The following is a 22,888-nucleotide window of genomic DNA, read 5'->3' on the forward strand; positions in this document are numbered from 1 at the left end:
TAAAAACCAACTTGCAATGCTTTATTCCAATATCCAGTGCAGCGGGTTACAATGGCACATTACTTCATGTGGTTATGCAGAAAAAAAAGCAGAAAAAAAAGCAACATAGCTTGGATGCTAATATCATCACATGACATTTCAGGTCAAACATAATTTTAAAAAAAAACTGTCCAGTCTCATCAAAGCCACACCCTGTAAGACGTGCATACCATCAGTGTGACTTCAACACAAAAATGTAAACAGTGAATCAAATGTATCCCATGACATTTTCGCACGGAAATATCACTTGATTTCTATCTGTCGGAATGATATTCCACGAGAACATTTCTTAGCATGACTTGAAGCTATACATTAGCATATAAAGTCCTAATATGATAATAAAAACATAACTAAATGGAGTAATGGGTCTTTCGTTTTGGTTACGATAACATAAGAGTTTGTCATTTAATCGAAATGACTGGAAATCTCAGACGGTTGCTTTAAGGCTGAAAGAGAAGAGCATAGTTCGTAGGATGGTGGTTGGATATTGGATTGTTGAGATATGGGTTGAGTTCTGATTCCTTGCCTTCTCCCAATAGTGGGCACTAGTTCACCCTTAATGGATGTAAAAGCACTGCCAACAGTACACTGTCAACCATATTTCTTCCACCCGTTCATTCCTTCTAAATACACAAGGGGGAGTGAACGAGCACACACACCTCTGGGAGAGGGAATCGGAAACAGCAATGGTTTGTGTGTCCACTGTCGAGAGATGCTGGATAGAAAATGAGCATACTTAGGAGGTACAGTACCAGTATTAGAAAAACTGCTCTAGAGAAACTGTATGCACTGCATGCTCCAATCAAAAGAGTTCAGTGACTGACAAAGCAATGCTTTGCTTAAACTGTCTACGGTGTTGGTCCTTCAATCTAAAAACACTCACAGCCTCTTGCGAACACTGTAAAACAGACATTTAAAAGATCATTCTTCATAAAAAACACATTGATCAAAATATAACTATATTTATATTCATAAAAACACTGACTAACTTAATATACAATTTAAGCCATATTAAGGCTAATTTGACTTCACACAAATTATATTTCAAATGTTCATTTTTTCCCCCTCATTAATATATACCAGCATAAGGCAGCAGTAGTCTGTACAAAAAGCAAACACATAAAAAAAAAAAAGAAAAAAGTCAGTACAACTTCCTCCATGCTATTTCCCTTTATAGTGGTGTTTCTTCACAGGCTGTCCAAAATTTACAAAAGATTAAAAAATAAATAAGCTTAATCCGTTTGGTCCAGAACGACCGTGGACCCAGCCCTAGCTGCCCTCTGACCCTGTGTGGTCAGACGATGTCGGGGTGGCCGAACATCATGTGGTCTCGGCCAGGTGGGTATTGCTGGGTCCAGTCGACCATGGCGGGCTTGAACAGCCCACAGCAACGCAGCTGGAAGAATGACACCAGGTTACGCACCACACCCAAACTATGGAGGGAGAGGGAGAGAAAAGAATGGAGAAAGTGAAAGAGAAGCACTGGGCTACAAACCTAAATAGTGTGAGGGAACACTGCTTACTGCTTTCGTCACCAAGTAAACAGAATCGGCAGGTTAGCCTGATGAAGACAACTTACTTGTAAGGGTTCTGTCTGAGGGAGATGGATTGTGGGAGTTTCCTCTGGCGAAGCATCAGGTTTGCCCTCTCTGCGGTGGTCAGGCCGTAGAACGCAATCTATTCAGACAGACACACAGACACACGTCTAACTAAAATAGAAATGCCACTATGCCTCCAAATTGTCACTTCGGCTTACAAGTCGTAAAAAAATTATGATAAAACAACGATAAATAATGCATCCGTTTAAATATTTCCTAAAAAAAGACTAAAGCAAATAGCAGTTCAGCGCTCCTCCCAGCCCGGCATCATTAAAGCAGTGAGAGACATCTCAGTGTGAGTGGGGCCCCAGCAGGGGGGACTGCCCTGGGGAAGGCGCAGCAGCAAGATGGCTTCAACACATCAATCATGAATAATACACGCGGCGTTTGATTCTGAGCAAATCAAAAGAAACACACAGGAAAAACAATGGCAGCTCGAGCAAAACGAGAAAATCATATAGTGTATGTAGCGCGAGTGCACATAGTAATGCAGTAGTTCTTTAACAGCTCTGAGACAACAGCGTTTCAAGACGTTATTCAAATACAACATACTTACAGTTGTAGCAGTGGAGGTTTTATTGTAGCATCATTTAGCTACTACATACACACAATAGAGGTCGACCGATTACCTTGGCAAGGAGCCACAGTAAGGTGCTAGCTAGCATTAAACTTATCTTAGAAAAAAACAAAATCTTAACATAGTCACTAGTTAAACTAGTCATATCATCAACCATGTGTAGTTAACTAGCTTGTCCTGCGTTGCATATAATCATTTATCATCGAATCACAGCCTACTTCATCTTCGCCAAACGGGTGATTTAACAAAAGCGCATTCGCGAAAAAAGCACAATCATTACACCAGTGTACCTTACCATAAACATCAATGTCTTTCTTAAAATCAATACACAAGTATATATTTTTAAACCTGCATATTTAGTGAAAATAAATTCTTGTTAGCAGGCAATATTTTATACCCTGACTCTGTGCAAGCAGAGTCAGGGTATATGCAGCAGTTTGGGCCGCCTGGCTCGTTGCAAACTGTGTGAAGACCATTCCTTCCTAACAAAGACCGTAATTAATTTGCCAGAATTGTACATAATTATGACATAACATTGAAAGTTGTGCAATGTAACAGCAATATTTAGACTTAGGGATGCCACCCGTTAGATAAAATACAGAACGGTTCCATATTTCACTGAAAGAATAAACGTTTTGTTTTCGAAATTATAGTTTCCATATTAATGACATAAGGCACATATTTCTGTGTTTATATTATATCATAATTAAGTCTATGATTTGATATTTGATAGAGCAGTCTGAGCGGTGGTAGGCAGCAGCAGGCTCGTAAGCATTCATTCAAACAGCAAGTTTCCTGCGTTTGCGAGCAGCTTTTAGCAATGCTTGAAGCACAGCACTGTTCATGACTTCAAGCCTATCAACTCCCGAGATTAGGCTGGCAATACTATAGTGCCTATAAGAACATCCAATAGTCAAAGGTATATGAAATACAAATGGTATAGAGAGAAATAGTCCTATTATTCCTATAACTACAACCTAAAACGTATTAACTGGGAATATTGAAGACTCATGTTAAAAGGAACCACCACCGTACGTTCTCATGTTCTGAGCAAGGAACTTTAACGTTAGCTTTTTTTTTTTTACATGGCACATATTGCACTTTTACTTTCTTCTCCAACACTGTGTTTTTACATTATTTAAACCAAATTTAACACGTTTCATTATTTATTTAAGACTAAATAGATTTTATTTATGTATTATATTAAGTTCAAATAAAAGTGTTCATTCAGTATTCTTGTAATTGTCATAATTACAAATAAATAAATATAAAAATTGGCAGATTAATCGGTATCGGCATTTTTTGGTCCTCCAATAAATCGCTATCGGCGTTGAAAAATCATAATCGGTCGACCTCAAAACACACACACACACACACACACACAGTTACCTGGTAGAGCTGTATGACCAGTAGTATGGAAGCCCAGGCGGTATGGAAGAAAGCTAGACAGAAGATGCCCAGCACCCAGGAAGAACAGCCCACCAGGGCAGAGATAACACCCCACACACCCTCCTCCTGGTAGTGCAGCGGACAGTGCTTTGACCAGTCTGGCAACACACACGAGAATGTCAGGCAAGAAGATAATGCATTTACTTAAGAACGTACACAAATAAAGTGCAATAAAGTACTATTGTCTACGTGACTAATTGAGACTGTCACTCACACATGAGACATCCGTAGAACATCCACGCTCCCATCAGGCAGAGAGAGAGCAGGAAGAGAACAAAGAAGTGGTGATTCCTGGCACCTGAAGAAAGTAAGGATGGGTGGAAAGAAGACCAAAACTTGGTCATTAAAACGTATAACTCTGGTGCTGACAAAGTGGCTAATGCTGGCTGTGTATTTGAGTCAGCTAATCTTAGAATACTATATTTGCAAGTGTTCAAATACTAGTTGACTGCCACTACAATGATTGTATTCCACTACACAAACCTATTAGTGCGTATTGAGGCTTAGGGTAGATTATCCTACAAACTATATCTATAATATACGGTAGACAAATATATAAGCTCTGTGGTTTTAGTTACCTATGCAGCCATTGATCCAGATGGAGTGATGATCCTGTTTTGCCACGCAGGCGTCACAGGAGAAGCAGTGATTTGCCCTCATTGGCTTCTTCATCTGCATAACCGAAAAACAACAACCAATCAGCAGTTCTTCATATCACCACATTTCCTAACATGTGAAAGCTTGAACAAAAACATATTTGTTAATTGGAAGTCTTCAGTATCCCGCTAATAGCTATGGTCTGAGTAAATGTGTTGGAATGTGACCGGCCTACTTTGGTCCTTGTGGCTTACCATACAGGAAGTGCAGAAGATCCTGGGGTCCAAGCAGCCCGCCTCTGCCAGCAACACCACATTCTGTTGGAGACACAGAAGACCAACAAGATCAAAATCACATCCATGTCATTGAAGTAGATAGGCAGCTATGTCACATGCCAACTACCCCTCCTACCCGGGTAAATGTTGTGACCTGTCCATAATGTTTTTCTAACAGTCTTAAAAATATATATCTTTATTTTTTAAACAACAGTCATGGAACAACGCCTCTCCCGATGTCCTGCTCCTTACCATCTTTTTCTCTTCCTCGGTTGCCTTGACGATGCCGGGGTCAGTCCTACAGGAGCGGAGGTAGTAGTAGAGCAGAGCTGTGGCGTTGAAAGTGAACAACACCTGTACCGTGGCACTGGGACAATGTAGGGAGACGGGTTAAGGACATAACGTCACACCAAATACAGTAGGTGTATTCCAACCTACCCTGGAAGTCATGTTCTACCTGATAATTCAATTGCACCCACCTAGTGTCCCAGGACTAAATAAGTCCCTGATTAGAGGGGAAGAACAAAGAAAACACAACTGACAGGTCCAGATTTGAATTTTATGGGTATGAAACACAGTATATTGCATTAACTACTTTAACACAAACCATGACACTGGACCGAGATGTACTTGGCGCAAAAGCGCAGCGCAGCGATAGTGCTGCAGCCTCTCAAGCACATATTGCCCATAGCAGCATGGGTAGAAAATACCACCCGAACCCTATACTTTCGTGCTCTCTCCCCTGTATACACTGTACCCCGCCTACCTGCCATCTGATAAAATATGCAAGGAGGAAGGAGCTCCGACTCTCCTTAAAGAGATGGGCTTGGTTAGGCTGGACTAGAATGGGCTGGATTGAACTAGACCGAGATGGACTAGGACAGTCAATGACAGGGGAGCTTTTTAAGTGTTGATTTAGTACAGTGTTACATGCCGGGCAAATACAGAATGTAGAGTGCTGTGCTGGGTTGGAGTACGAGTGTCAGTAGAGGCCCTGTGTTAAAGGATATCAGGCAGGAACCACAGGCACCAGGTGACCAGCATCCAGAAGACTGACGCCATGAGAGCTGTAGCAGGAACCAGCGACTGCAGGGCCTGGCTCGCCAACTGCCTGCAAGTGCACACACACACTTATTGTATTCGTTATAACATTGTTTCAACTAATAGAAGTCTTGAATGAAAATTAAAAATGAGTTGTGCCATAAATGCTCCTAGAGAGTACATTTTCTACTTAATGAGCAGTCGTGTCAGCAAACGACTGCCCAGGGAGATTTGACAGAACCAAGCACGGACAGTATGAATAAAAGCAGGCTACTACTAGTCAGTATGTGAGCGCCATCTTGCGGGAGGTCCCTAGTAATACCAACAGAGCTCTCGACATGGGGTGCACTGCGGATCTCTCAATGCATCTCAGTTAACTAGCAGTTGAAGAACACTCATAACAGCTGATCAACCCTAATCGCTGTGATGGTGTGTGGTCTCGCCTACTGGATTGACCACGGGCAGGCCAATGTGCGTTCTCACCGTTGGGCCAGGTTGACCACAGCCATCACACAGGCCAGCAGAACCCCTTTTAGCAGCCAGGATTCTGAGCTCAAGTCAGCTATCGCTCCCAAACTGCCCAGCACAGCAACGCTGAACATAAACTGAAGACACACCTAAACAGAGACCAGGACACAAGAGAGATAATCACGTAAATAATCTTTAAAAAGAGAAATACTAGTATTAATTTCAACCACAATGCGAGGAAATCTTCAGCGTTGGGATCTCTATTTTAAGCAAGAGGTTAATTATTGTTCTCCCTTATGCTGTCGCACACACAATACTGGAAATATGGGTTAACATCTCTCATAGACATTTGTTGAGGATACGAAAGTGTAGTGCCCCACACACCCTGTGTGTTGAAGTAACATAGGCAGAGGAAAAGTGTGTTTGTGGTGTCCATACCCTGTATCGGTTAACTAGGCGCAGGCAACGGGAGCTGGAGCGTATCCTCTCCTGCTTGATGTGGTTGAGCATGTGGATGAGCAGGGGGCTGTGCACCTGGTGGGCCAGGTCTATGGGAGTGTGACCCTGAGGAGACGAACGCAACAGTCACATCGTCACACTCGCAATCCTTAGTTAACCTCACACACTATAGTCACTAGGGCCATCGCTCATCCATTTATATGTACATGTTCTTATTCATCCCTTTACATTTGTGTGTATAAGGTAGTCATTGTGAATTTGTTAGATTACTTGTTAGATATTACTGCACTGTCGGAACTAGAAGCACAAGCATTTCGCTACACTCACATTAACATCTGCTAACCATGTGTATATGACCAATAAAATTAGATTTACAATAGCAAATAAATATGCACATGTTCAACTTTTAAAATAGGCCAACACATGTATCTCAGAGCCTTATATGTTAGTAACATCCTGAGTATGATGCATGTATCGATTTAGTCTACTAATTTATAACCCCCCCCAACCAGAGGTGTGTAACTGTGTGTGAAGACAACCCATCGCTATAAGGCAGCCAGTGTCCTCCAGGAGCTCACATTTATGATAGGATTAATTAGTGTGTGTGTGTGTGTGAGGTCAGGTTCTCACGTTGGCGTTCTCGGCATCCACGCTAGCCCCGGCCTCCAGCAGGACGTGTGCAGCGTCCACGTTTCCCGCCAGCACGGCACAGTGCAGCGGAGAGTTCCTGTTCACTTTGTCCACCGCACTCACCGACGCATTGCATTTCATCAGGAAGTTAGTGGGCTCGGGCCTGCATTCAATTATTCGTTTATTGACTTCAGATATCCCCACCCTAACACTAACCATGACCTTTTTAAGTAGTACATTACCAAAACAGCCTAATAGGCCAGTTATTGAGGACATATGTTATTGTAAGAATACATGGAAAAGAAACAAATAATCATTGGGTTGCAGGGAAACGTACCCAATGATTTTCTGTGCTGCCAACATCAGGGGTGTCTGCCCATTTGAGTCAGGAAGGTCAACTTCCTACAACAGAAAAAATAAATAAATAAATAAATAAATAAACACAAAAAAAGAGGGAATGTTAGACTGAAGGGAGAATAAAAGAGAAAGTAAGGATGAGAAAGCACAAGAATAAAAGCAAGAATGAGTGTGGCTGAGAGAGGAAAAGAGAGCAAGAGAGAAAGAGTCTCACCTGTCCCTTGGCCATGAGGTAGGCTGCTATGGGCATGTGTTGGAAGAGGATTGCCAGATGCAGGCTGCGGTAGCCCTCCCCGTCTGCCATAGATGGGTCTGCTCCGTACCGCAGCAGCTGGATCACCATGGAGAGGTGGCCCTGCCTGTCCACAGACAACCAAACATAAAATCACCAAACCATATTGATATGTACCCCATAACACAATTCATATCTCAGATCTCGTGCTTCTACACCTGCATTGCTTGGTGCTTTTTGGCGTGACGTTTGGTGCTTACCCTGGCGTGAAGTTTTGATAACCGTGTAAATCTCTCTAGGATAAGGTGACTTATCAATATATTTTGCCTTTATTTTACCCCCCCCAAAAAAAACGAACCACTAATTTGTTGCTAATGTGGCTACCATAAAGGACTATAAATGCAATGATCTGGACGAGACTTTGCCTTTGAGGCAAAGGTAAGAATCTCTGGATTAACAATTTAATGTTAGCTAAATGTAGTAATTAATAAAATTGACAATTCTGTGAACTGTCTTGTGCAAGTTTTAAATTGACAATACCTGTTAGCAAAGGTGTCAGCTAGAGATGACGTGCAGGGGCTTGCAGGGAACTGTAGTCTTGCATGAGGTCTACTTTGATGATAAATATAGGCAAATATAATGAGAAAAGTCCCCTTGTCCGAGAGAGATTTCCCTGGTTATCAAAACGTCACGCCAGGGTAAGCACCAAACGTCATGCCAGGGTAAGCACCAAACGTCACGCCAGGGTAAGCACCAAACGTCACGCCAGGGTAAGCACCAAACGTCACGCCAGGGTAAGCGTACACGAAACACAGCCCTTATTTTAAGCGCTTCTTTAAAAAAATTCCATATGGAAAAAATGATTGGAACCATTTCCCTGTTTGGCTCTATGACACAGTAAATGAGAACTTGCCTCCAACCAAATTCATTTGAATAATTTAGTCCAGGCCAATTATTATTTTTTTTTTTTACTTTGAAGTGGATCAAACAAATACACTTGTGAACAATGCAAGTTTTCCATTTAAACGTGTCTGAGAAGAAATAGTAAATCATGTAAGGGTGCCAATATATTTGACCGAAGCTGTAAGGGTGGATAGAGAGGGAGAGAGGGGTGACCTTGCCTACCAACAAAGCAATTACCTTATGGCCCAATGCAGGGGTGTGGAGTTCAGGTCACCACCTAGCTGGTCTATGGCGGCCCCTTTGGATATATAATACCTACGGAAGAGCATTGAACGGACATCTTAAAAATACACCTACCAATGTCTTTGCACAGGAATCTTCCGCTTAGCATGGGTTCCTCTTTGGGAATGACGTTGGCTTGTTGTTTGTAAGAAAAAAAACTCCACATTCAAAATCTAAATGTAAAACTACATTCCTAAATCAGACACGTGTTTGATGTAGAGCCCTTACTTGACCACCTCTGCGCGGTTGTTAATGGCTGCCCAGTGTAAGAGGGAGACATTCTCCTTGTCAGGCTGCCTCACATCGTAACCAGCCTCCACCAGTTCCTTACATCGGTCCAGGATACCAAACCTAGAATCCAAGGGGGAAAAGATATTGAAAAGAGATCCACTCGCACATAGAATACACCTTTCTATCCATCGATCTATCCCTGGTAAAATATTCTGGAAGGTGTACTGGAATATAAGCATGAATCAAAAGGAAAATCTGGTACACTAAATGGAGGTTACCATTTTTACAACTAGTGGTAAACTACAATATTCTGTCATGTCATATCTATGTACTGACACTAGGGGTAAGTATTTAGTCATGTTCATAAATTGATGCCATGGCTTTTCAGCATTTGGTCAGAAAAGTTATGCTAGTTATTAGCATGCTTGACTACAATGACATTTACATGGTCTGGTTGGAGAACAGAGATGTTGAGTTTGAGAGAGAAGTTGACCGGAAGGATGCAGGATTTTCACAGGAACAAAACCGAACACATGGTCTCATGTGGGACCAGTATGGGGAAATAAAAGTATGAAAATGTATGCAGTCACCCCTGTAAGTCGCTCCGGTTAAAAGCATCTAATAAATGACTAAAATGTTGGCACCAAACAGAATTTAAGGAACACCAGAAATATTGACAGATTTGATTCTGAATTATATTACTAAGGCACATGCACATCCCTGAGTAAGCTATCTATCAATTTCCCTGTGCCATCCAAATGTGTGCATAGCCAAGGTAACATGACTAAAGAAAGTCGTTTATCAAACCACAAATTCGCAGCTCGCTAGTAGTTTAAAACGGCCCCGCAACATGGTTTATAAAATTATATAAAATGTGCACCAACTGCATAGAAAGGGACGAAAGTACAGTAGCTCCGGTAATATAGAGCATAACTTTTGAGTAGCTTGGACTAGAAACGCACGGTTTTAAGTGATGTAAAAGCTCAAGCACGACTGTCACGGTGCTCCGTTTTCCTCTTTGGCAGTGGAACTCCAGAGACAGCGTGAAAGCGAAGTCAGACTGGCCCGTTTTGTCTTACAAGCTAAATTTTAAAAAGTATCCACATAGTATCCACATCCACAACTAAGAAAACCCATCACTCTCTGCACAGCCCACTCATCATCACGGCTAAATAACATTTTAAAAACTGATGGAGATGCGCAGAAACAACGGACGGATTAAAGCAGCTGAGTAGCCAGTGTGGTTAAGGGATGAATCTGGCTGCTCACAGCTGTCACATGTGATAATTTATGGAGAACTCATTCTGAACGACATCACTCTGAACTCGGTTTGATATTCTATTTGTGGAACGCATAGGGTTGCATTCTGTGCTCAGTCATTCATTTTGATATGAGAAACACCATTATTTGTTGGTATCAAGGAGGGGATTCGTTTAAGCCGGCCCGGGCAGGCGTAGCGGGCAGCCTGCCATGAGCCAGGTGCCCTATTCTGGCTAACAGCAAAGTTGGCTGAAACCAAAAGTGATGTAGGTTAAACACTAGTATTTCGGTATTTTCACATGCAAAAGTGATACGTTTTTAAAAAAATCAAAAGCAATCTGCCTTCCCAATAAAAACTACACTGAACATAAAGATAAATGCATCATGTAAAGTGTTGGTCCCATGTTTCAGGCATTGAAATAAAAGATCTCAGAAATGTTCCAAATGTTCCATAAAAAACACAAATCCCGGTTCGTGAGAATTTCTCCTTTGCCTAGATAATCCATTCACCTGACAGGTGTGGCATATCAAGAAGCTGCTTAAATAATGTGATTATTATACAGGTGCACCTTGTGCTGGGGACAAAAGGCCACTCTAAAATGTTCAGTTTATCACACACAAAAGTTATGAGGGAGTGCGCAATGAGGGAGTGCGCAACTGGCATGCTGACTGCAGGAATATCCTGCAGGAATATTCATTGTTGCCAGATAATTTCATTTAATGTTAATTACTCTACCATAAGCAGCCGCCAACGACATTTTAGAGAATTTGGTAGTACGTCCAACCGGCCTCACAACCCGGCAACTACGTGTACGCCGTCTTTGCTGATGTCAATGTTGTGAACAGAGTGCCCCAAGGTGAAAGTGGCGTTTATGGTAGAAAATACGTGTCATTTATGTTTAATACTGTTTATGCATCGAATAAGGTTTCTCAGTACTCTCTCATCTGTGTCTGTGGGACTGAGTTGGGCCTCTGAGGCTTGGTGCTGGCAATTGATTTATGATGGCTTGGAGAGAAAACCTACAGCCTGCATTCCATAGAATGAGTTGGTGTTTGTATACTGTGACCTACCAGGGAGGAGATGTCTCTGGTGTGGACGGCTGATGGGAGGAACCTCGTGTTAGGGGCCAAACCCTGGTTTCCACACAATTGGAAAAATCTTCACAGTAAACGCTATCTGGCTGGGGGATACTCCTTTCTCACATACTAATCCTAACCTTTGACCTATTTCAGACATCTGCAGTTTGTCACGTATTCAGGAGGATGTCTCTTAACTATAAAATACTGTGGCTCAGTTCTGCTCGTTGGGCTCTCGGCAAACACTTAAGCGTGGTCTATGAGCAGCTTCATTATTGCAATAATTAAAACGATATTAAAGAATGATCGTTTGAAGAAATAAAGTCTCTCTCGCTTGGTTAGAATTTCCACCACAGGTTATGGTATGGGCAGGCATAAGCTACGGACAACAAACGCAATTGCATTTTTAAAATGAATGGTCATTTTAATACACAGACAACGAGATCCTGAGGCCTGAGATCACTGTGACGAGATCCTGAGGCCCATTGTCGTGCCATTCACCAAAGATTAAGAAAGGCAAAAGAACACAGATACAGATACTGGACAGAGGAACTATGCCTAGAAGGCCAGCATCCCAGAGTCACCTCTTCACTGTTGACGTTGAGACTGGTGTGTTGCGGGTAATATTTAATGAAGCTTCCAGTTGAGGACTTGTGAGGCGTCGGTTTCTCAAACTAGACACTCTAATGTACTTGTCCTCTTGCTCAGTTGTGCACTGGGGCCTCCCACTCTATTCTGGTTAGAGCCAGTGTGCACTGTTCTTTGAAGGGAGTAGTAGACAACGTTGTACCAGATCTTCAGTTTCTTGGCAATTTCTCACGTAGAATAGCCTTCAGTTCTTCGTTTCTTGCCATTTTGAAGCCTGTAATCGAACCCACAAATGTTGATGCTCCAGATACTCAACTAGTCTAAAGGACAGTTTTATTGCTTCTTTAAAATCAGCACAACAGTTTAACTGTGCTAACAATTGCAAAAGGGATTTCTAATGATCAATTAGCCTTTTAAAAATGATCAACTTGGATTAGCAAACACAACATGCCATTGGAACATGAGTGATGGTTGCTGATAATGGGCCTCTGGAATATCTACGTATGCGTACATCAAAAAATGTGCAGTTTCCAGCTACAATAGCCATTTAGAACATTACTTTGTACACTATATTTCTGATCAATTTGATGTTACTTTAAAAAGTCAACATTTTTTACTTTTCTTTTCAAAACAAGGACATTTCTAAGTGACCCCAAACTTTTGAACGGTAGTGTATATTTTTGGGAAAAGAGATGTATGTTATCTGAACTATGCATCATGCTGCCTTGTTGACAATATGACTGAGTGTTGCAGATTACGGTACGATTATTTCTTGAAATATTTCAAACGAGGTCTAAATTATGAACGACTCTTCACGGAATGCATTGCCTGACATCAGACTGCAAAACAGCCATCACGAGCACATTAGAGGCAGCTGCCTATAGACATAGATTAGGGATCACTAGCCACTTTAACAATGTTCAGTATCTAGCATTACCCGTCTCATATGTATAAACCACACAATTCTACGGTATCTGTCACTTTTAAATTGTGTTTACATATTGCATCACCCATTTCAGATGTATATCCTGTATTGTATTCTATACTACACGACTGAATGTTAAAACAGCCATCTCCAGCACAACAGAGGCTGCTGCCTATAGACAGATTAGGAATCACTAGGAAATGAAACACTAGCCACTTTAATAAATGTCTTCGTATCTTGCATTACTCTATACTATTCTACAGTATTGTAGTCACTTTAATTGTTTGTAAATATTACATCACATATCTCATATGTAAACTCAGCAAAAAAAGAAACGTCCCCTTTTCAGGACCCTGTCTTTCAAAGATCATTCATAAAAATCCAAATAACTTCACATATCTTCATTGTAAAGAGTCTAAAACACTGTTTCCCATGCTTGCTCAATGAACCATAAACAATGAACAGTCACCTGTGGAACAATCATTAAGACACAAACAGCTTACAGACGGTAGGCAATTAAGGTCACAGTTATGAAAACTTAGGACACTAAAGGGGCCTTTCTACTGACTCTGAAAAACACAAAAAGAAAGCTGCCCACGGTCCCTGCTCATCTGCAGGAATGTGACTTAGGCATGCTGCAAGGAGGCGTGAGGACTGCAGATGTGGCCAGGGCCAGAAATTACAATGCCAGTACTGTGAGACGCCTAAGACAGCGTTACAGAGAGACAGGACGGACAGCTGATTGTCCTCGCAGTGGCAGACCACGTGTAACAACACCTGCACAGGATGGGTACATCCGAACATCACACCTGCGGGACAGGTACAGGACGGCAACAACTACTACCAAAGATTTACACCAGGAACGCACAATCCCTCCATCAGTGCTCAGACTGTCCGCAATAAGCAGAGAGAGGCTGGACTGGGGGATTGTAGGCCTGTTGTAAGGCAGCTCCTCACCAGAACAACGTCACCTATGGGCACAAACCCACCGTCGCTGGCCCAGACAGGACTGGCAAAAAGTGCTCTTCACGGACGAGTCGCAGTTTTGTCTCACCACGGGTGATGGTCGGAGTCGCGTTTATCGTCGAAGGAATGAGCGTTACACCGAGGCCTGTACTCTGGAGCGGGATCGTTTTGTGGGTGGAGGGTCCATCATGGTCTGGGGAGGTGTGTCACAGCATCATCGGACTGAGCTTGTCGTCATTGCAGGCAATCTCAACGCTGTGCGTTACAGGGAAGACATCCTTCTCCCTCATGTGGTACCCTTCCTGCAGGCTCATCCTGACATGACCCTCCAGCATGACAATGCCACCAGCCATACTGCTTGTTCTGTGCGTGATTTCCTGCAAGACAGGAATGTAAGTGTTCTGCCATGGCCAGGGAAGAGCCCGGATCTCAATCCCATTGAGCACGCCTGGGACCTGATGGATCGAGGGTGAGGGCTAGGGCCATTCCCCCTCAGAAATGTCCAGGAACTTGCAGGTGCCTTGGTGGATTTGTGGGGTAACATCTCACAGCAAGAACTGGCAAATCTGGTGTAGTCCATTTAATCCACTCCAAAAATGTCTTGTTAACAAACTATAGTTTTGGCAAGTCGGTTAGGACATCTACTTTGTGTATGACAGAAATAATTTTTTCAACAATTGTTTACAGACAGATTATTTCACTGTGTCACAATTCCAGTGGGTCAGAAGTTTACATACACTAAGTTGACTGTGCCTTTAAACAGCTTGGAAAATTGCAGAAAATTATAGAAGGCGTTTAGAAGCTTCTGATAGGCTAACTGACATCATTTGAGTCAATTAGAGGTGTACCTGTGGATGTATTTCAAGGCCTACCTTCAAACTCAGTGCCTCCACTTGACCTCCTGGGAAAATCAAAAGAAATCAGCCAAGACCTCAGAAAAATGTGTAGACCTCCACAAGTCTGGTTCATCCTTGGGAGCAATTTCCAAGGTACCACGTTCATCTGTACAAAAAAACAGTACTCAAGTATAAACACCATGGGACCACGCAGCTATCATACCACTCAGGAAGGAGACACGTTCTGTCTCCTAGAGATGAACGTACTTTGATGCAAAAAGTGCAAATCAAATCACAGAACAGCAAAGGACCTTGTGAAGATGCTGGAAGAAATAGGTACAAAAGTATCTAAATCTACAGTAAAACGAGTCCTATATCGACATAACCTGAAAGGCCGCTCAACAAGACAGACACCACTGCTCCAAAACCGCCATAAAAAGCCAGACTACGGTTTGCAACTGCACATGGGGACAAAGACTGTACTTTTTGGAGAAATGTCCTCTGGTCTGATGAAACAAAAATAGAACTGTTTGGCCATAATGACCATTGTTGTTTGGAGGAAAAGGGGGGAGGCTTGCAAGCCAAAGAACACCATCCCAACTTTGAAGCTCGGGCGTTGCAGCATCATGTGGTGGGGGTGCTTTGCTGCAGGAGGGACTAGTGTACTTCACAAAATAGATGGCATCATGAGGTAGGAAAATTATGTAGTTATATTGAAGCGAACTCTCAAGACATCAGTCAGTAAGTTAAAGCTTGGTCGCAAATGGGTCTTCCAAATGGACAATGACCCCAAGCAATCTTCCAAAGTTGTGGCAAAATGGCTTAAGGACAACAAATTCAATGTATTGGAGTGGCCCTCAAAGCCCTGACCTCAATCCCATAGAACATTTATGGGCAGAACTGAAAAAGTGTGTGCGAGCAAGGAGGCTAACAAACCTGACTCAGTTACACCAGCTCTGTCAGGAGGAATGGGCCAAAATTCACCCAAACTACTGTGGGAAGCTTGTGGAAGGCTACCCGAAACGTTTGACCCAAGTTAAACAATTTAAAGGCAATACTACCAAATATTAATTGAGCGCATGTAAACTTCTGACCCACTGGGAATGTGATGAAAGAAAAGCTGAAATAAATCACTACTATTATTCTGACATTTCACATTCTTAAAATGAAGTAGTGATCCTAACTGACCTAAGACAGGGAATTTTTACTATGATTAAATGTCAGGAATTGTGAAAAACTGAGTTTTACCTCTCTGGGATTTAAGTCAAAACTGTAACTCTGCCACTGAGGAATATTCCCTGTCTTCATGGTAAGCAACTCCCATGTATATTTGGCCTATTTGACATATTTTTTTATTATTTAGAACAAAAGGTTATTGCTTTGCTACATTTTTTTTCAGGATTAGTCTAGTGCCTTGTTGCAAACAGGATGCACGTTTTGGAATATTTGTCATCTGTACAGGCTTCCTTCTTGTCACTCATGTTAGTATTGTGTAGTAACTACAATGTTGTTTATCCGTTTTCTCCTATCACAGCCATTAAACTGTCACATTGGCCCCATGGTGAAATCCTAGAGCTGTCCATTTCCACTTCTGCAACTGAGTTAGGAAGAACACCTGTATCGTTGTAGTGACTGGGTGTATTGATACACCCTCCAAAAGTGTAATAAATAACTTCACCATGCTCAAAGGGATATTCAATTTCTACTTTTAATTTATTTATACCCATCTACAAATAGGTGCCCTTCTTTGCGAGACATTAGAAAACCTCCCTGGTCTTTGTGGTTTAATCGTTGTTTGAAATTCACTCCTCGAATGAGGGACCTCATAGATAATTGGATGTGGGGGGTACAGAGAATAGGTGGTCATTAAAAAAAGAATTTTAAACCCTATTATTGCACAGAGTGAACCCATGCAACTTATTTGATTTACGAGTCCTGTATATTGACTACATCTCAGCTTTCAACACCATAGTGACCTCAAAGCTCATCATTAAGCGAAAGGACCCTAGGACTAAACGCCTCAACTGGATCTTTGACTTCCTGACAGGCCACCCCCGGGTGGTAAGGGAAGGCAACAACACATCTTCCACGCTGATCCTTAACACGGGGGCCCCTCAGGGGTGCGTGCTTGGTCCCCTCCTGTACTCCCTGTTCACCCACGACTGCATGGCCAAGCACAACTCCAACACCATCATTTGTCATGGACTACAGGAAAAGGAGGGCCTAGCATGCCCCCATTCACATCGACAGGGCTGTAGTGGAGCAGGTTGAGAGTTTCAAGTTCCTTGGTGTCCACATCACAAAAAAAATTATCATGGTCCAAACACACCAAGACAGTTGTGAAGAGGGCATGACAATGCCTATTCCCCCTCAGGAGACTGAAAAGATTTGGCATGGGTCCTCAAAACGTTTTACAGCTGCATCATCGAGAGCATCCTGACTAGTTGCATCACTGCCTGGTATGGCAATTGCTCGGCATCTGACCACAAGGCGCTAGAGAGGGTAGTGCGTACGTCCCAGTACATCAATGGGGCCAAGCTTCCTGCCATCCAGGACCTCTATACCAGGCAGTGTCAGAGGAAGGCCCTAAAAATTGTCAAAGACTCCAGCCACCCTAGTCAGAGGCGGTTCGCTCTGCTACGGCACGGCAAGCAGTACCGGAGTACCAAGTCTAGGTCCAAAATGCTCCTTAATAGCTTTTACCCCCCTCCCCAGTTAATCAAATAGCATTTTTGTTCCACTGCTGCTACTTGCTGTTTATTATCTATTCATAGTCACTTTACCCCTTACTTAAATGTACATATTACCTACTAACCCGTAACCCCACACAACCCATACCCCCTGTATATAGCATCATGTTTTTTTTTTAATTACTTTCGTTGATTTAGTAAATATTTTCTTAACTCTTATTTTTCTTACAACTGCATTGTTGGTTAAGGGCTTGTAAGTAAGCATTTCACAGTAAGATCAACACTGATTGTTTTTGGCGCATGTGACTAATAACATTTTATTTTATTTGTTAAGCACATATTTACTCCTGTGCTTATTTAAGGTTGAATACTTATTGAAACAAGACATTTCAGATTTTCCTTTTTATTCTAAAAACATAATTCCACTGAAATGCTGGGGTATTGTGTGTAGGGCCAGTTACAAAAAAAATCTCAATGCAATCAAATTTTAGATTCAGGATGTAACCCAACAACATGTGGAAAAAGTCCAGGGGTATGAATACTTTCTGAAGGCACTGTTGATGGGAGGGCATACAGGCTGTCGACTATTAACGTGTAATTTGTCTAAATGAGTAATGAAAACACTTCAAACACTACATTTTTATTCGACACTAGGTTTTTGCAAAATAGTGTTTGAGCACTGCACAAGTTAATGGAAACCGCTAATGATTGAAATGACACCCACCCTGTATTCAAGAGCATGTGTCTCAAACAATAGCGGGCACAACACACAAACCTTAGATGATGTAAAGTAGGGTCTAAGCTACAACATGTTTACTCATTTTTTTTTTTTTTTTTTATCTTAAAAAGGTTAATAAATACCATTATTGTTATAATGGCTATAGTTAATAACTTCCGTGTGTAATCATTTGGGCTATAGAAAACATACAAGCAACTATAATTTGCATCTATCAACTATAATTACAGCACAATTTTGAATACAGGTTGCACTCCAAAATTCCCAGTAAGGAAACAAGTTTGTTGCGTGGAGTGCATGCGGACAGTCTCCAGAGAAGGTAGTGATCACACAGGGAGAAGATCTGTTTGCGAGTCACCCACAAATGTTTTAAATATTTTTTATACAGATCTACACGATTCACGTAGATGAATATCCCCAAAGAGTGACGAGTTTGCAATCCCTGAAAGCTATTCAGTCCTCAGTATTGCCATTTGGCAATTCTTACTGCTCTGATCACTACTGCTTTGTGGATCTCAAGGGATGATTTCAAATGAAAATATATTACCCATATAGTGCACTACTTTTGACCTGAGCTATGGGGCTGGGATCAGAACATTTGCACTGAGTGGGCATTTATAGGGTTTAATATGAGACACAACAGTGGTGAATCTTACTGTGTTGCTTTGACAATGTCCCAGCTGCTGCTGTCATCCATATGCGACCGTTTCTTGGGCTGCTGAGTGGGGTCTATCATCTGGTCAGCTCGTGGGCCAAATTGGCCATGGAAAGCAGGCATGAACCCGTGCGCCAAACCACCGCCGTGACCCCCGAATCCATGCACCGCAGGCCCATGCGAGTGACCCCCGTGGCCTTGGCAACCGTCATGGTTGTGAACCTGTCAAATACACAAAAAGAGAGAATGGGTACATTATCAACTATAGATGGAAATTCTCAATTTTGGTAAGTCTGCCTGACTTGCAAATAGATGGTACTATTTGACATTAAGGGTTGGCCTACTGCCTGAGGCATTTGAACTGAGCAGTCATGCAAGTTGAGCGTGCTCGGAGGTTGACCCATTAGGCAGGTGATTTAAAAAAAGACAAAATCATGAAAACAACCAAACTGCAAAGAATTCCAGTAGCCTGATCTTTCTGGTTCCTCCCCATTGTTTAAGTAAAAGACAGACAGACAATTTATGGTATTTAGCCAATTCTATGGTAATGGAATTGCACTGAGACTCAAATGTATGCCAAACAAAAAAAACATTGATTTCAAAGTTTAACAAACCATAAAAACTCCATGTACAAGGACTACTTTGAACAACTTACACTGAAGATTTGACAAAAAAACATTTAATGCATTTACTGTGCAGCTGCAAAGTGTGCTAACAGAATTCCGGTAAAATCTCCCTCAGTTTTTTTTATTTATCTGTCCACATTTTCCAAACATTCAGTTAAATCCACCGAATTAAGATGCAACAATGTTTGCAGAATGAAATGGGGCACCAGCTATGACTAAGCTATTATTTTGGTTAACTACAGTAAGTGAAGTGGATTTACACCCAGTAACGGAATTGCGATAATATAATTTAATCATGGGTCCCTGATCTGTACTCCACAGAAATGCATAATTATGGATATGAATGTCATTCTCTTCATGGTAATGCATCCTAAATAGGTTTACAAAAGGTATAAATATGCAATATCCTCCTTTGCATATGTGGGTATTATTCTACACACTGGCAATTATGTTAATGAGCTTTGCCCCCAAACAAGACCAAATAGGTTGGTCCAGCCAAATCTGAACCAATTATAGATGTTTATTTTTCACACGTTTGGACATCAAAGTACAGCACAGTTTAGCGCGCAGTACAGTAAAGCACAGTATAGTTCAGTAGTAGAGTATAGTACATTAATTTACTCAACTAATGTGCTCTACTGTGTACTGTAGTATACTTTTCTTTAAAAAGGTGACTATGGGTCCTACTGGCAGCCAGTAAAAAGGCTGTCACTAGGAAATATCTACAAAAAGACCCTCCCACAGTGACACAATGGATAGACATTGTAGAAGATATACACCACATGGAGCGTATGACCTTTGCTTTAAGAACTCAGCAGGAGAGAGGTCAAGAATACTGGGAAAAATGGGTTTCGTACTTGGAAAAGGTCGAATTCAAAGATGTCAATGTAACGAATATGATGATATGATGATGAAGGTATGAAGTGCACTGTAACTGCCAGATCTTTTTTTGTTGTTCTTTTATTTGATTTTATTTGTTCTTTGTGTTCCTACAATAAAAAATAAGTATAAAAAAATAAATTTAAAAAAGGTGACTAAGAAGCACTCATCATTTCAAATATAACATGTCATATTATACAGCATATAAACACTAAATAGGTCAGGAACCAGATAGGTAGCCTAAGAATTACTAAGGCTATATTTTATGGCCTATTTAAATTATTTCAAGGCTATAGCCTACAGAGTGTGACACACTAGGCTGGCAGGAACATGATATTTTGGTAGGCAATTTATTTTTGTAATCATTTACTTATTAAACTTGCATTTGGAATTTCTTGTAAAAAATAATTCTTACATAATCATAATATGTTGTAGACAAAATAATGAAAAGGGCTTTGTGGTAGCTTCAATAATGACACAGACTTGAAGTTGAACAAGTCATTGCATGAATATATTTTTTTAATGCACGACTTGGCCTTAACTCGACCCATTCTTCCTGGGACTCGACTTGAGAGACGGACCTAGTGACTGGAAAAATAATTACAATGGCTGGGTATAATTTGTGTTTGCGTTCCAACAGGAATTTGTTGCCAACAAACAATGGTTGCCAACAAACAATGCATAAAAGGTTGTATAGCAGGATAATAAAATACCAGGTAGGTATTTAATTAAGTTTTTCACCCACCATGTTTACTCTGAAAAATGTCTGTCCTCACTCTGGTAGCCTATGGACAAACATGAACTTCTTCGGGATCAGTGTCCACAGGATGGTTAAGCTAACGTAGGCTAATGTGATTAGCATGTTGTAGTAAGTAACAAGAACATTTCCCAGGACATAGACATATCTGATATAGGCAGAAAGCTTAAATTCTTGTTAATCTAACTGCACTGACCAATTTACAGTAGCTATTACAGTGAAAGAATACCATGCTATTGTTTTAGGAGAGTGCACAATTTTGAACATGAACATGAAAAATGCAACAAATATAATGGCTCATTGGATCAGCCTAAAAAAAAAGTGTACATGCACTGCTGCCATCTAGTGGTCAAAACCTAAACGGCACCCAGCCTGGAATAATACATTATGGCCTTTCCTTGCATTTCAAAGATGGTACAAAAAAAAACAGTTGTTTTTTCTTTGGATGATCCTTCACCAGATCTATTGTTTTATATTCTCCAACATTTCCACAAACTTTAAAGTGTTTCCTTTCAAATGGTACCAAGAAAATGCATATCATTGCTTCATGGCCTGAGATACCCAAATCTAACTGCCTGTATGTCATTTTAGGTGATTATTATTATTCTTTTTTAATGGGCGGATCCTTAAGAGGTTTTTACCAGCTACGTGGTGAGTTGATGCCTATTCGGCAGCTAGTTAACTAGGTGAATTGATCATTGATAGCTGTACTATATGCGTTGTTTGTTGGCAACCTTGTACTTTCTTACGTTTTTAGAAAAGATTCCCGTTTGAACGTTACACAAATTATACCCATCCGTGACTTGATCCCATATCTGGGAAACAGCCACCAGTTGATAGACCTAGTTAAGCTAGTTACTGCAGCTTTGTTAGAAAGTTAACTACCTAATAGTTTCCCAGTTCTACGATACACACATACAGCTACCTAATCAACCTAGCTACAGTAGCTATACTGAATAACGTCAGCTGCATAGACGATGACAGTTGTCTGAAATGTTGTTGGTAATCTAACATTACATACCTACTGATCAGTGCTAGTTTAGTTATTAGCTATCCATCTGCCTTGACATGCTTGACTGCTACCTCTTCTCAATGGCATTTCCCCAAACTTGCTGCCAATTCATGAAGCGTCCAACCTTAGGCTAACTAGCTACCTAGCTAGATATGATGGATATTTTAGCACCGCTCTAATTAGAAAGCAAGTATTCCCTTCCTCTTCAATCAAGAATCACTGTAAAGTTAAACTTACGCCGTTATCTCCCTTCCAATCCATTGTACAGCCAGAAATGTGACGAGAGGACAACGAAAATCGTTTAATTTTGCGCGAACTCCCTTCGGCCTCAACTTCCTTCTTCTTCTTCTTCCTCAGTGATTTTATATGGCGGTTGGCAACCAACTAAGGTGCATTACCTCCGCCAACTGGACTGGAGTGTGGCCAAGAGACAGTGAAGGTCATTCTTAGTTTAGTGGTGTAGTTATTGTGCGTTTCAATTGATATTGTTAATTCTGTCTATCTACTCCGATTTTAGAGCACTTTGCCAGCAGCACAGTTAGTCACCAATGTTATGGATAACATGAAAACAGCCTAACCAGCTCTACTAGGTCGAGTAAAATAGTCAAGTGGGGGTGTTCTCTCATTTGTGTTTGTAAGTAACTAGCCAACGTTAGCCAGTTAGCTTGAGTGCTTGACTACAGTTGAACGCTTGCCAGAGCGTCCAGTGTACGCTCTGAATGCTCCGAGAGCGAAACGCTCTG

General features: G+C 41.4%; 1 protein-coding gene across 1 annotated transcript; it reads right to left on the reverse strand.

The window, feature by feature from the left end:
* LOC110526170 (palmitoyltransferase ZDHHC13) lies at positions 1 to 22,527 on the reverse strand. Its single transcript, XM_021606841.2, has 17 exons — positions 22,383 to 22,527; positions 18,873 to 19,093; positions 9,136 to 9,258; positions 8,863 to 8,940; positions 7,705 to 7,849; positions 7,471 to 7,535; positions 7,134 to 7,296; positions 6,483 to 6,608; positions 6,060 to 6,193; positions 5,546 to 5,646; positions 4,788 to 4,912; positions 4,515 to 4,577; positions 4,242 to 4,335; positions 3,878 to 3,961; positions 3,604 to 3,761; positions 1,619 to 1,716; positions 1 to 1,472 (listed from the first exon to the last, which is right to left on the reverse strand). Exons 1-17 carry the CDS (start codon positions 22,404 to 22,406, stop codon positions 1,334 to 1,336), a joined length of 1,941 nt encoding a protein of 646 aa, XP_021462516.1. The 5' UTR covers positions 22,407 to 22,527; the 3' UTR covers positions 1 to 1,333.
* Positions 22,528 to 22,888: the final 361 nt, after the last annotated feature.

This window comes from Oncorhynchus mykiss, chromosome 6 (assembly GCF_013265735.2).
Source record: "Oncorhynchus mykiss isolate Arlee chromosome 6, USDA_OmykA_1.1, whole genome shotgun sequence".
Taxonomy (NCBI): Eukaryota; Metazoa; Chordata; class Actinopteri; order Salmoniformes; family Salmonidae; genus Oncorhynchus; species Oncorhynchus mykiss.